Below are 14,457 nucleotides of genomic sequence, written 5' to 3' on the forward strand. Positions count from 1 at the left end.
AAAGGAGGGACGGAAAAGAACGGCTGACGTGAAGGTAGTGAAGAAAAGAAAAAGGACAGCACAAGGTCATTGCAACCGCCCAAGATGGTCTTCGAAAGCATGGAGGTTACGTGATTTTGAGGGCTGGGAATAATATACTGTTTCAGGAGGTCCGCTCTCCGCAGCATATTTTAATGTCCTTGCACGCCACTCAGGTCTGGACCTCTTCCTTCCTTCCTCCCCCCCCTTCAATCATTCGCGACCGTAATTCGTATTCGTAATGCAAATATCTATCGTTTCCTCAACATAATGCAATACAGAGACATAAATGCTTAACCACCGGTGGAATCCGTTATCAGCGATTCGGCGCAATCCATGATGCAATAATTCCTTGGGGTTGGTTCGACAACTTGGCATGATGCAATCTTCCGCCGCGTCCTACGTTTCTATAGTGTCCCCCGTTGGGCCTGTCTCTGTTCCATCGCTTCTCGCCCCCCTCTTTCGGCAACGATCATTTACCCCTTCATTCAATTTCGAGTAATGCCACGGTTACTTGTATTGCATTAAAATAAGTACGGCAAATTCATTCGGAACTGTCTCACGATATGTGCTGTTTTGTTACCTTGATATCTATTGATCCCCCCCCCCGTCCGTCTCCGGGTCCAGAGTATCTGGAGGGCGACCATCTACACCGGAAATTAAGTGGAATTACGTCTCTGTATCCCGGTGATCCTTTACAGAGCGGGTACTGTTGGGATGCTTCCTTCACTTCCATACATCAATTCATGCCCCCTAGTAAAACTCCAACAATTCACTTTCATTTCACGTAGCTCCAACTGTGACTTTCATTTCGGGGCTCTAACACCTTATTCAATTCCTGCCCAGATTCAGGTTCCGGAAGATCTCTAAAGATAATCGAACATATACGTGATTTTAGAAACTTCCATCGCTATTCTCCCATTACTACGGCGTTCAAGCGGGTATACGATGTAAAGGTCAGTCATACATGTCTAGTTTTGGATCATTATCCACGTCTTTCGGAGGCCAGCTATTCTATGCAGCACGGTAAGTAATATCCCAAACCGAAATTGTTTTCCATGAACTCACCGTTCCAGAATAATATCAAGTCGAAAATGCCGTCATATCCCGCGACAGGTACATAACACGAGATGCGCCATCTACCAAAATATATCAGCCCACATCTTATTCTCTTACATTCGCAAAGCGCCTTCATCCCTACGACGTCACTATAGCAACAATGATTTCACTCCATGCTCCGTTACATCTTCCTGCTCTCATCTTCCTCTTCTTAACAACAACCAAGTTCCCCGTAGAAACGGGCCTTTGCCCGCTAGGCGGGATCGTCACCTGGATTCATCCCAGGCCGCCGTCCAGATCCTTAATCACTGCAGATCTCCAAATAAGTAAGCGCGCCTCAATTATTTACGACAAATTAATGATTTGCAGCGCAGTGCTTTATCAAACCTCCAAAGGAATTCGACTAATATACCGTACGGCAGACGATACCTCTTCCATTACACGATCATGTCGGCCCAAACGGTGATAAATAAACCACGTCTCTTCGACAGACGAATGCACTATGAGTTAAGTGCCCTTCCCTTCGAACCCTGACAACAAAACGTCCTCAGTCCCCCTGCTGAGATTTAGCGGCATTACTCAATCTGACTGATACGTGATACGTTCACATGCTGAACTCGCGATTTCCGGGATCTCGCTCCTACCCACGCGTCGAGGCACTTCTGAATCTCCAGAACTCCGAAAACATCGGGAGGCTCGAATTCTTCTCGCCTGGCACATTCTCTTCGCTTGGCGTTGGAACGCGTTGTCGCAGGATACAGGAAGAGCTGCAGGGGCAGGGCGCATCAGCGGCGGCCATGACACGCCCACAGGTAACATGCCAATGTTTCAGCCGGTTCAACAAATACCAGAGTTCAGAAGAAAATGCTGAGAGAACTTGACATGATGCACGGTGTACCGATCAACCGACATGCGTGTGAAGGTTACTCGGGTTGCCGGGCCGGGAACGTCCGAACCTCCAGCCAAGGGTGGAATCAACGGGAAAATTCATCAAGAATAGAGCGCTGTACCACGACGTCAAGGTAAATTCCCGCGTTCTGTCAAAGCGTGGCCTGAATTTATGTTCGTACTGGTGCAGGCTGCTACACCCTCTCACGAATGTCCATGTACAACAATGATAGAACGCCGCCCACTCGAACAATATATCGTTAATCGCCGCGGCTTCCTCTAGTCGCAAGACCAGATCCACAGGCAAGTACGCATCGTGGCTTCTTCAAGTTGCTCTTCTTCTACTCAAACCTTAGATCCTAGACCAATTCCACACACAGACCGAGGAAGCGTATAACTGCCGCATCTGCTTCTAGCGCCTAAAAAAGCCTTGACTGTCCAACTCTCAGTCCACGATTGAAAAAATCGTGACACCATCAACCATACGAGACCTTAATTTGTCTGTTGAACGCCACCCTCGGACCCGGACTTTGAAACGTCGTTCTGTGGCGTTCTTCTTCTAGGGGCCTCAGTCTCGTTCACGACGATCTTTCGCTTGCAGTCAAATTGCGATAACGATTTGCATGTGCACAATGTGCTCGCATCGCTCTTCTCTCATAGAAAGTTAACGACTTTCCCCCACGTTCGAGTCACACATGCGTGTACTCGAACCATTCTTCCCGCCTCCCACCGCTTCAACTCCCCCGGCAACGCCCTAAGCGGTGTACATCTCCGAGCTTCGCTTTCTCCCGAGTTCCTGTTCCTTCTCCGGTCAACATAAGCGCGCGACGCTCGCATCTCCGTTGGCCGACGTAGCGATCTCTCCCCCTGCGCTCTCGTCTTCACAGATTTATGTAAAAGATCTCAGAGCATATCATCTCTAAAGCCGTTCAAAGCAACCATACGAGGCACATTCTACCTTACGATGACCTCACATGTTCACCGATGAATACAACCGTGCTGATGGAGGCAGACCTTATCAGAAGTAGGTTTCGTCATTGCCATCGTCTGGCCTTGTGGACCTCACACAATCGGCCAAAGAGTATAATACCGACATCTTCCATGCCACAGAAATCGGGGGAACACATCGTGATATTAAAGTTGTTCCTTAGGTACGCGTTGATTCCGGAGATTGGTATCGTCTCTCCGTCAATCTGTGTCTACCCTACGAAAGTTGTGCGCTGTTCGAAGGGCTCACTAATAAGATCCTACGGCCATCTCCAGAACTCGAACCAATGATTTTAACTCAGCGCGTCCGCATAATCCACTCGCGTTTGGCTGACTTGCCGGACAGTCGGGCAAGGTCGACCGAATGCTGATCAAAGAGTATGGCAGACTTCGACCCTGTCCGGGAAACTTGCGTCGCCTTGGGGGGCTCACCATAAGTCGCAATTGACCTCTACTATCTCGATTTCATGAAACTGAAAAATTTTTAGGCTTTGATATCTCGTATACCTCTGGAAATCTTTCGAATGACAGAAGTAATATACCTTCGTCTCCCCTTCATCAACCTCAGGCTGCCGCTTTTTCTACCCCCCCGAACGCGGAAAAGGACCGCTTTCGCACTATCTATATCGGACACAAGCATAACATGGTTGCGCGATTCGTCGACATAACCAATGCTTCTCCAAACCTCCTATCGTGTATCACACCAACATGCAGATTCACGAGACCACTACTTGCTTATCATTTCGGTCCTCTACTCCCGTCAATGATCAAATTGACTTCATTGAGCATTCGCGAATGGAAACGAGGGTAGGAACACTTCCTACCCTCTTTCTGGAGCATGAGAATCCGCTCCATGTACATCGACACCTTGCGGTCCTTGGAGCTCCGTTCGCCAGCGGAGGATGACTTGCGCGTTCCCGTGTGAAATTTTTACACCTTGCAAGGATTGTTTTGAAGGGTGTGACCCCGAATCTGTACGATTGGACTCGGACCGGCCCGGATACCGAGTAGGACTGGCGTCGTCTCAGAACTGTACTTGATAGCCGCGGTCGGAGTCCAATGATACAAGCTGTAACGGGGACCCTTGTTCCGTTGCGCTCATGATCAGAGTCGCACCTCCACCGACGCTAATCCTTTCAACTCACGTTCGTGCCAAGTTAGGGACCATCTTGGGACTCTCTTCAGAGCATGTTCAACGCAAGGGAAGACATAAGTAAGTTCAGCTTGTACGATAGGTTACCTGAGGGCTACAATATTTAACAGAACGCAGATCTCAACACATCCAACCATGAAGATGCGGGGGTGGCACTGGCACAGCTTGAATACCCTCCAGGCATTGCCGCCACTTCGCACAAATATGCCATTGAGCTTGATGTGTGGCATGGCTTGAGTAATACTGGTGAGTTCGAGTCGTACTAGATACCTTTAACTTACTCATTCCCACTAATATTATTTTGGTATATACTCCGTTGTTGAAGCATATGAAAACGGTCGCCTTCCAACCCCTAGTGAGCGGCGCTCTCTTTCGCCTTTGGTTACCGTTGACGAGTCACCTATCCGCCGACTGGCCTTGTCCACCTACGCTTCGTTTGATGGGTTTTCGTCCTAGAATTGTTATCAGACCGATGATCATTGACGAGAGGATCGTCATTTGTCTTATGAGATGATACTTCACTCTATACCATCAGTAACCCCTCTCAGTTCTAGTTCCTCTTGTTGACGATCGCATTTTTCTGGAACCATGAACTGCAGGAAGACGAAGAGGTATGGTTATTGTGCACAACAAGCTGGATGACGGCTTCGAGCTAGCACGGCCGCGCCAGCTGAAATTCAGCAATTTGGGGAAGGGGGGTCCTAGTATTGGAAGAGACGGTCCTTTCTGCTCAGGCATTGGCGATCTCTAGCTTTCCGTTGGCACTGGCTTCTTTTCGTCTGTATAGGTGAAGAGGACTAGTTCTGTTTTGCTCTAATGCGCCTATAGTTTTAATAGATACTTGTACAACACACGGCGAACTACTTCCAAGCTAGTGACCGTTCGTATACTCAGTGATTTCCCACCTCATTCCGAAACTCCAGTGGTACGTACTGTCTGTCCATAGCAGCTAATATTGTCAGCCATCAATTCATAAATGTGCCACCTACACGACTGTAACCGTACGATTTGTGATAAACAGAGTTTGGTGTCCCGTCTACCCAGATACTATAATCGCCTGACGGCAGCAATTCGAAAATGCTACTCTACAGAGCCTTTCTCGAGGACCAGAGAGCGCCAAACCACCAGTGTTCGTGATAAGAGGACGTTCCGCGGACCGCCGATGCGAGTAATATCGCCGACTAGAAAGGCGGAAACATCATCGCGTCATCGACGTCGGGAGCGAGTCGTAATAGATGGAGGCGACAACACATTTCGTGCATACTACCAGGGCCAATGACTAGTTGATTATGGCCCCTTTAGGCTTACTGGCAGAGAGAGGGAAAAAATCGTTGGAGGTAGACATGACGCGCACTGATGATAGTGAGTACGGTCTGGTTCACTCTTACGCCTCGCCTTTCTATTCTACTACGGGGGACTGTGGTATGCTCCTTACGTTATAATGGGATTGGACTGCATCGAGCCTGCACATCCGATAGATGATGCAGACGTACCGATGGATGGCGTCCTCTAACCCGACTGAGATGGACGTTGTGTCCCGCTCTACTACAAAGACCTCGACTCCAATCGTAAGTCACCCATGGATTCGTAGTAAACGATCAGCGGTGCACGAACTCTGGATCGGCCCACTACGTCGAGTTTGTAAACGTAAACGGCTGCGTCCCGACACGCAATGTATGGTGCAGATCTAGAAGGTCCCGCCATCATTCATCGTGCACTAATACACTTTTAGAAACAATTGCCCAATATTACATCATAATTCTAGCGGTCGCAAACTAGCAGCGCACCGCTTCCGAAACTATACTATTATGCACCAGCCCTATCTTCTTTAGCCGACTGAATTTCTCTTGTCTGTACGCCTGGTTATCAAGCAAACCATCTTGTTGCATGGCGGGCCCAGGCTGGCGATGATATAGCAGGCTTAGCCCGCCCGCAACGGCCGAAAAGAACATCGTGAACCACGGTACGATAACCAAAGGTTTCACTATACGGTAATGAATGAAATTGCAGCGCAAGGATAGAGAAAGCACTCACGGTAGCCAATGTGCTTGTATGTCGTTTGTTCGTGCAGAATGACGAGAAGCTCATCAATGATCTGAGTCGACACTTTAAGATCACCGAGCATCACGGTGATGCCAGCTTTCCGCGTGGCGAAAAATACAGTAAGAGGTATTAACCCCCCCATCAGTACGATAGTGGAGAAAGCCCATGAGAGGGGTTCGACAAACTTGAGCTTGGAAGGGTTGGAAGCGAAGGTATGAAGCCGAGGGAGGACCATGTAAACAACAGAAAAAATGACAGATAAGAGAGCGCCGAGAACAACTACTATCGCGGAGCCAGCAAGATCTGTGGGCGCGTGTTAGGAGAAAAAGCAATAGTTGAGATGAAGTGACGAAGTCTACCCTTGACGTTGATTTTTACAGATGTGCAAGGAAGAAATAGGAGCTGGCTGCATGCTTCGTTGGGTAAATTCTCATTGATACGGTCCTGTTCATCTTTGCCTTTGTTCAAACAGTTCAATGCTGTAAAGTAGACTCAGAAGTCAGATATGCAGGTAAGATAATATAGGCAAATGACCATACCGACGCCTCCCGTTGCGACACCAGTCGCAAAGACTAGGGCGAGAGCAACGAAGCGCAGTCCCTTCAAAGCTTTCGAAGACGGCATGGAGATCGTAGAAAGACAAGTTAGAAACAGCGGCGAAATGTCCGATTATCAGCCATCAGCAAGGCATATTTATTGCCTAGGATCGAACCCGGGCATTCGACCCGTAGCTATAATCCTCAGCGTAGGCCGCAGAGTTGAGAACCTAAATGGTAGGAAGGGAGTTGGTGGTGGCGCGGCCGTCTCGTACTTCGGAGAGGCGCCTTCGATCCTCCCACCTTGTCGCAATACAAAACTCTGATCTGTATGCTTTACAAGCTGAAACACCGGAGGGATTGCACTTGCGGATATATGAATGCTATTGTATAGCTCTCGGTGCCGGACAGCGGGGGAAGGGCCTCGGCCTTTAAATTTTGCTCCTGGGTTTACTCTCTACTAGCAGATTGCCGACAGTTCCAGAGCAATATAACAGACGGCCAGCCTTGGCATTTCGATCTAAGTACTCCAACTTGGCTACCGTATTTTGGACAAAAAGAACTGTAGGTACTATCGAAGCGGGTCTCCTGGCGATCGGGTATGTATGTACGTCCGCAAGGGCGAGTATTAATTAAACATCCCTCCGACAAATAGAACGTCTCAACGGTCTCCAGTCGCTCTGAAGCAAATAAAATTTCGAGTCAGAAGGGGCTGCGACTCAAAAGAAAAGCTTCTGTCGACCACGAGTAAGCCATGACCACTAATCACCATCAAACGCGATCCGGTCCTCGTGGAATCACTTCTCTATTGCATGTCTTCTCTTTTTCTCGATTGGTTGGTACTTAGCTTCCCACGAAGAAAACTCCCATCCAATCAAGGTGCAGGGTGACGGTACCATTTCATATCAGTTTCAGTCCCAGACAAGCCGTGCGGGCCAGGTTACATATTTCTGCTTATTACAGCTGTCCTCTCTTCCACTCCCCTTTGTTTCTTTCTTTCTTCCATCATGTTGGGGGGGAGAGGAGACGGTATTGGTGCTGGTAGGTGTTCTCCAGCATTTATACCTTGCTTTGCTTAGTACTAACGATCCTCCAGGCCGTTGTCACTGTAAGCACCCCCTGTTCGTGGTCATCACCGGCGGTACTCACTAATATACTTCCGCAGTGGGCTTCTGGAAACGCTTTCTTACAACTGGCGACCAGATACCTCGCAAGTGCCCAAAATGTCGCCAAGGTGAGCTGTTATAACTCTGCGCAAAAACAGACATTAATCTCTGCCGGCGGAGCCAGCCACGGTATCTGAAGCTTTCTCGGAAACCTTTTTCAATTCCCTCTGCATTTGTTCTCGGCGAGTATGGCGGTGTCATAACATGGACTGTGCATGGCTGAGAGCATGCTTGTGTTGGCGGTGAGTTAATCTGTACATTGATTCTCATTAATCATATCCTTATTCCACTCGAATTTTCAGCTCTCAGCCTCCAATCGCGGCCACCCGCACATCGACGGTAAAGGAGGTGAACCCCATGCACCTCGTAGCAGAGTCATGGCACCGTCCCCCTTCTATCGTCGATAAACAGCCACTTACGTTGCCTACCATTCATCTTGTGGATTAATCCTTTCGATGTCTCTCTTTCATCACATTTCTTGTGATCTGTTTATCCTTGGGATTATCACCATGTTGTACTAGTATATTTGGCAAGATGTACTCACTACTCTTAGATATCGTGCACAAATCTTGTATCGTATTGGGTATTGTTAATGATCGTCCGTCCTGCAAAATATTGTCATCCATTGGCATTTTTCGACATCCCATTTGTCTGATCGGTAAAAGTGAGGGAACGTGTAACTGCTTCTTATCAGCATGTATTCCTTTCGGCACCAACGTCTTGCAGCTTCTTGCTGTACAATCTTCCTCTGTCTGCTGTCTCTGGCCACAGAAGCGATCGGCAAAGGGACAGGAGCAAGGTACGACTCGTTTGTGCCCCACGCGATCGCAATTATCGGCCCCATTCTCGAACGTCATAACGCCTTCCGACCCTATAATATCCGCCTTTTAATATTTCGATCGGCAAGGGGTATTGGTCAAGGGCAAGGGTCGCATATCACCTTGACAATATTGACACTGCGGACACGGGGAGAACAATAACTTGAAATGCAGTAAGTTTCACCTAGGGACCCACTCTCGGAGAAGACAAAGGAGAGAAAATAACAGGAAAAAAAGTCTCACCAATTATCCAGCCTCTTGAACCGACAAAGCGTTCATCATCAAACTTTGTTCGTCGCAAAGGCAACGTCTTGGGAGATGAAACGACCCTGCCTTTGTGATGATGTGAGCATACATTAAAAACACACGACGGCCCTCACCCTGCGTCGTTGCGCCGCCGTTTTCATCTTCGAATCTGAAATTGACAACGTTAAATGACCACAAATGTGTCGGATGACCTACAGAAACTAACATCACACTGTCAAAATCGAATGTTCTGTTGGCCAGGCGGGATCTAAGAATCTGTGGCGCCCGGTGGTCTGTGCACCAATGATGATCACCACCAATTCATGGACCAAATCCCAGCCGCGAAACAGCACATCCACAGGGCTGATGTTCCGCCGAAGAAAGATGGCCTACGCAGGTTCTGATCCGTGGACCGCCGGGGCATGCGAGCTAGTAGAATATTGACTTGACAAGATGAAAGGCCGTGGCTGACAAGTAGACGTACAACGCTGAAGACACCGGCTAGCTAGAAGACAGTACGTTGAGGGCCGTGTTTCTGAGAGCGAGAAACCTCCTCCGGGTCCGTTATGATGGATCCATCAGCATTGCCGTCGGCAGAACCTGCAAACTTGAGGAAGAGGGTCCTTTCAAAACGACGGTCAACTCGGATAGACAGCAATCAACATGCATCGTGGAATGGAAGTCGGATGGCTGCACGAGTGCGCCTGCCTCGTATCGTTGACTCAGTTACGTCCTGATGCAAAGGATACATGAAAAATGTCCGCGGTAGTATATTCCCCCCATGATAGCATCTCGGATACCATGTCATGTACGCATGAAGGTACCCAGCTCCCTGTATAGCATCGTTGTCGTCGTCCCACAGGGATGATGCAGTGTACCCAGCGAGAGGGATCAGAAACAAAAACTGCATGCATTGTTTGGCCAAAGAGTCTTGGACCTAGTAGCAGGATAGCTCAGGTTCAATAAGTCTACTGTTGTATTTTAGTATCTATGCATGAGAAAGTAGCGGGTGATCATACGGGAGAATCTCAATTTGCCGAACAACGAACATGCACATCAGCGGAAAGTCAAGCGTCTTTAAATAGAATACACCAATATCAGGCCACGTACACCACATCGTTGTACGTACGTATATGAATCACGCATTTTAGAATGCAAAATCCACAGAATTGTATGATCAGAACGCGCTTCAGGCCTTCGACTGTCAGACCATAGGGTACGACTGACCACTGGTTCTCCCACAGCGTATGCTCAATTCCACCCGGACGAACGTAGAGCCTGCTGGAGTCCGTTTGGATGTCTGACAATAGTCTATTCAACATTGAACTTAAGATAAGAATATCAAGCGAAAACGTACCATCTCAGTGACGCGTACTTCATATCGCCAAGCAGTGATGACAAAAGATAGAGCGACCATCATCCCCACGCCACCAAGATAAATGTACATGAGAACCACAAGACCACATAAGTAGATGTACAGAAACCAAAGGTCAAACTATGAGACAAGCATGATATGAGATACAACGGACAGAAATATTATAGATGTCCTGCTGCCGTCAGTATGTGTTTTTCCAATTCCTATCAACGATGTGATGTGTTCAGTGTCTACATCATCCATTCAAAAAAAGGCCTTACCTCCTTACTTCTTAGCAATGCCCCACATGCACCCTCTCCACCCACCGGTCGCCAATGGCATGGGTATACCAACTCCGAGATCTCCGCCTCCAGCCGCACATGTAACTCAGCAATCTCCTCGTCTTTCTTCGCAAGCTCGGTATTCAGCTCTCCGATATGCGCGTTGAGCTCGTCAATTTCCTCCTTCAGCTTCCCGTTGCGATGCTCCAACTCAGGCGCTTCTGCCGCACGCCGTCGGATATCATCGTTCATCCGACTATCTTTGGCAACCGCAAAGTCAGCCATCTGCCTCCAAGACTTGACATCGTCTTCCAGAAACCTGATGCGCTCCGTAAATGTCGCACGAATAAGCGCCACGCCCCCTGTTGCTTGTTTTTCAGCAATTTGCGCGCGTTTCTCCAGCTCGGCATTCTCGCTTCGCACCGTGGTAACGTATGCTGATGCGTTCATGTACTGCTCCCTGACGAAGTCTCGGTCGTTCTCTGCTGCAAGCTTGGCCTTATTTGCATCCTCGAGCGAAACGGTGAGCAGTCGGATGGTCGACTGATCACGTTCGGACTGCTCATCGAGCACCTGGACTGTCGTTTGCTTCTGAAGAAGCTCATTCTTCTCACGCTCGACTACCAACAGACGGTCCAAGTTGACAATTTCCTCTGATTTGGCGTTGAGGACTTTCAAAGCCCTGGCTAGCTGAGACCGTAGATCATCTTTTTCAGGCTCGTCCTACGAGTGGCGGTAAGAACTACTTGAAGATAAGAAGCAGAGAAATATATACCTCAGGCGATAGCCGAGAAGTTCGTGGTTCCAACACTCTTGGTGGAGGAGGCGATGTAGGCGGGACCGGATTATCGTTCTCGGCTGGTTTCAATGCGGGCACTACTAAATCTTCACCACTGAGTCCTATGCTTGTTGTAGCATGAGGTGGTCCATCATTAATGTAGGACTCTGTGGGGTACATTAAGTCCTGATGAACCAGTGAGAACCGTACAGAAATTGATCGATGAACCAGAGCTCACCGTTACTTCGTCAATTTGCATTGGGACATCGTTGGCTTCGAGAACGATCGGAGGCTCATTAACAGGCTTGGGACCAGCCTGAGCACGCCCCAATTCCGCAAGGATGTCTTGCGATGATTCTTCCTCCTCCCGCCGAAGCAACGCCTTAGTACTCTCGTCGTTAGGCCTCGCGCCGTCATCGTCATCAGCCTCATCGTCCGGGTCGGTCCGCGTATTCTCGTTCGAGTTTGAGTATTCAATGACTTGCACCTTCTCTTGCTCTTGACCCTTCCCCTTGGCCCTGGCCTTTTCCTTCTCTCTATATTGTCTCTGGATATCCAATAGCGAGAGCTTCTTTATTGTAGGGCCCTTCATCTTCGTCCGGGCCTCTTCAGCCAACTGCGCGCCTCGATCGCGCAGCTGCTCATCGCGGCCGTCTTCGATGGCGCTAGCACTCATCACAATTTCCTCTCCTGAGGGTCTCACAGGCGAGCTAAACTGCTCAATAGAGCTCGGTATTTCTCCATTCTCACCAACAGGCTGAGAACGTAGATAAGGGGAAAACCTGGATGGCGAAACCTGAGGGATTGGACCTTTGGGTTTCTCGTTAAGATTAGCCTTAGACGGAGATTTTCCTTTCATGTTTTTGACAAGGGATGTAGTCTTTTGCGGCGATGGGTGGCTTTCCTGAGACGCAATCTGCCGAGACTCAATCTGCCGAGACTGTGATTGGGTGTTATTCGAAGACTCGGTGTCTGTTGCTGGAATAACACCCCTGCGGTAGGAGTCATTGCCAGGGCTCGGCTGAGAATGCTGATCGTGTAGTGGCGATGACGGAGGGGGGATTCCATCTTGACCTGGGGTCGGTACGGAGGCGGCAGTATCAGCAGCAGCTCTTGCAGCAGCCTCTTCTTTTTCTTTATCTATCAACGCAAGATCATCTTCCCATTGTTTCAGACGAAGACTTGTTGAAGGCGAAAGATTTCGATAGATCCGATCCGACCGCTTTGTCGAAACCGTGATGGTAGGGTTCGAAGGTGGCTCTACATTAGGAGCATCAACGGATGTCTCTTCTTCACCTGATGGGGACCGAGATGGTGCCCGGGACATGGACTTCGAAGATGACTTTCTAGAACCGTTAAGGGCGCGCCCACGGCTTGAAGTTTGTTTGCTACTCCCAATCGACCCTCTGTTGCTGACCTTCGAAGACCCGGCACGTCCACCTGCATCATGTTCCAAATTTGATGGTGATTTCCTCCCGGCGCTGAATGCTGCAGACGCTTCACGACTCCTACCCGGCTTCGTTCCATTTTCAGTCGGTCCCTTGGAAATACTCTTCCTTTTCTGAGGAGGGCCCATACTACCACGCGCTTGATCTTCCGAATCACTATCACGTCCACTACCGTTGCGACGTGGAGGTTCGTTCAGCTTCCGCTTCTTGGATGGACTGCGAACAAGCGTGGCAACATCCGGAAGATCATCAGAATCGGAGGAGACGCGCTTATGCTTTTTCGGGGTGTAAGAAGGTCTCTGGATCGAGTTGGTATCGCTCCCTTCAGACTCGGATTCAGGTTCGGGTAGAGGTTGAGATTTCTTGGTCAATGTCTGGCGAGGCTTGGAAGGCCCAGCCGTTGGAGGAGAGTTATAGTCCATCTCATGGTTAGCTACACTTTGGCGCAATTTATGTGGCTTGGCTGTCGAAGAGGACGCAGTGGAAGCTTTTGAAAGAGTATCGCTCTTCGAAATGCGAGATATAGCGGATCCACCGTGAAGAGATTTTGTGGCTGACACAAATAAGATAGAGAAAATCAATAAAATATCGATACTGACAATTTCTCTTCTTCTTCAACTTTTTCCTCTTCCATTCTGCAACAAGGTCTGGTGTACAATCGTGTTTGTACACCCAGGAGGGCCCCCACGGTTTTGTGGTTTCTGGGTCAACGCCATCCCATCTCACCTTGTAGCGTCTTCCCTTCTCCTGCAGAATCTCCAAGACTGTCCACAAGGTTTCTTCATCATCGCTTTTTGGGACGAATTGCGTTTCTGGCTCCGATACTTCAAATTGAGAAGCTTCATCGGCCATACAGTCCTGAGAATATCGTAGATATCAGAAATCGATGTGATTGGATACACAAAAGAGAATTTACTCTAGTGAAGTGTCTTTGTTCGTGACGGTGGCTCTGAGGATAAGGAAACAAGTAGAGCTGTCGTCACGTAGTGTGACAGACGATGCACGTGGCTGTTGTCACTCCGGTCCGAGGCTCCGATAGCCATTTCAAGTTGTTGTGGGGTCTGCAAGTCACAGATTTAAGTAATTCGTACAGGAAGGAAGCTGCTACAGGTGACCTAAATGTCTCTGCGGCAGTAAAACTTGCGAATTTTGCAATGTGTAAAGGAAATCTCCTGTACTAAGCGTCACGCTGCAGCTGCCGAACGTAACACTCCTAGTGCATCCTGAGTGGACGACCTATACACTCTTCCATGACATGCTCAGATTTGAATAGCAGACAGCCTCGGCAGTAGATATATAAAACGTACGGAATGGGTGTTCCTCACTATTATCCGAGTCGTCTAGACTGTATTCTGATCATTGCTCAGGGCGTTCGATATACCGACCTCCAAGCTCATCATACAGTGCGACAGGAACATCGCAAATGCATGCCTTCGACAGCGCAGTAATGCAACAAGCCGCGTCCCTTTCCATTCCATGAAGGATTTTCTCGTCTCTCTCATCAAAGTTTGGTCCCAAGTCAAGTCCCCGATTAACAATTGGATCTTCTTACACACCTGCATCTGTTCATGACAGAGGTTGAGCAGACAGAACGAGGCTAACGTCGAGTCCTGCACCTTGCTCAATATCCTTTCCAACGTTCTCTCGTCGGCTCCATAATGGATGAAACACAATGTGTCACT

The 14,457-nt window shown here is 48.8% G+C and overlaps 6 protein-coding genes across 6 annotated transcripts; 4 read left to right on the forward strand and 2 right to left on the reverse strand.

The window, feature by feature from the left end:
* Positions 1–897: 897 nt before the first annotated feature.
* On the forward strand, positions 898–1,797 carry BT62DRAFT_482143 (uncharacterized protein). Its single transcript, XM_043181114.1, has 3 exons — positions 898–1,044; positions 1,107–1,403; positions 1,447–1,797. The coding sequence occupies exons 1-3, from the start codon at positions 986–988 to the stop codon at positions 1,541–1,543; spliced, it is 453 nt and encodes a 150-aa protein (XP_043035013.1). The 5' UTR covers positions 898–985; the 3' UTR covers positions 1,544–1,797.
* BT62DRAFT_1011532 (uncharacterized protein) lies at positions 1,686–2,785 on the forward strand (the record flags this gene model as incomplete). Its single annotated transcript, XM_043177793.1, has 7 exons — positions 1,686–1,889; positions 2,000–2,045; positions 2,100–2,143; positions 2,199–2,272; positions 2,329–2,356; positions 2,415–2,510; positions 2,567–2,785. The coding sequence occupies 7 exons, from the start codon at positions 1,686–1,688 to the stop codon at positions 2,783–2,785; spliced, it is 711 nt and encodes a 236-aa protein (XP_043035014.1).
* Positions 2,786–3,066: 281 nt separating this feature from the next.
* On the forward strand, positions 3,067–3,763 carry BT62DRAFT_1011533 (uncharacterized protein; the record flags this gene model as incomplete). Its single annotated transcript, XM_043177794.1, has 3 exons — positions 3,067–3,180; positions 3,299–3,389; positions 3,441–3,763. The coding sequence occupies 3 exons, from the start codon at positions 3,067–3,069 to the stop codon at positions 3,761–3,763; spliced, it is 528 nt and encodes a 175-aa protein (XP_043035015.1).
* A 1,741-nt stretch (positions 3,764–5,504) lies between these two features.
* Positions 5,505–7,073, reverse strand: BT62DRAFT_997137 (uncharacterized protein; the record flags this gene model as incomplete). The annotated part of the gene is made up of 6 exons (XM_043190633.1): positions 6,688–7,073; positions 6,508–6,627; positions 6,140–6,451; positions 5,893–6,089; positions 5,599–5,660; positions 5,505–5,568 (listed from the first exon to the last, which is right to left on the reverse strand). The coding sequence occupies exons 1-6, from the start codon at positions 6,770–6,772 to the stop codon at positions 5,505–5,507; spliced, it is 840 nt and encodes a 279-aa protein (XP_043035016.1). The 5' UTR covers positions 6,773–7,073.
* A 1,020-nt stretch (positions 7,074–8,093) lies between these two features.
* Positions 8,094–9,094, forward strand: BT62DRAFT_937038 (uncharacterized protein). Its single transcript, XM_043187240.1, has 2 exons — positions 8,094–8,344; positions 8,395–9,094. The coding sequence occupies exon 2, from the start codon at positions 8,546–8,548 to the stop codon at positions 8,828–8,830; it is 285 nt and encodes a 94-aa protein (XP_043035017.1). The 5' UTR covers positions 8,094–8,344; positions 8,395–8,545; the 3' UTR covers positions 8,831–9,094.
* A 1,560-nt stretch (positions 9,095–10,654) lies between these two features.
* BT62DRAFT_868633 (uncharacterized protein) lies at positions 10,655–11,104 on the reverse strand (the record flags this gene model as incomplete). The annotated part of the gene is made up of 1 exon (XM_043182515.1): positions 10,655–11,104. A coding segment is annotated over one exon (450 nt), but the record flags the coding sequence as incomplete, so codon positions are not given.
* Positions 11,105–14,457: the final 3,353 nt, after the last annotated feature.

This window comes from Guyanagaster necrorhizus (genome assembly GCF_019112545.1).
Source record: "Guyanagaster necrorhizus MCA 3950 unplaced genomic scaffold BT62scaffold_37, whole genome shotgun sequence".
Lineage (NCBI taxonomy): Eukaryota > Fungi > Basidiomycota > Agaricomycetes > Agaricales > Physalacriaceae > Guyanagaster > Guyanagaster necrorhizus.

Bases quoted from the DNA above. Each gene is read 5' to 3' on its own strand.
- BT62DRAFT_482143 (XM_043181114.1), top strand. From the start codon at position 986: ATGTCTAGTTTTGGATCATTATCCACGTCTTTCGGAGGCCAGCTATTC. The intron at 1,045-1,106 runs GTAAGTAATATC...AATAATATCAAG, and splicing joins CAGCTATTCTATGCAGCACG to TCGAAAATGCCGTCATATCC. The intron at 1,404-1,446 runs GTAAGCGCGCCT...AATGATTTGCAG, and splicing joins CACTGCAGATCTCCAAATAA to CGCAGTGCTTTATCAAACCT.
- BT62DRAFT_937038 (XM_043187240.1), top strand. From the start codon at position 8,546: ATGTATTCCTTTCGGCACCAACGTCTTGCAGCTTCTTGCTGTACAATC.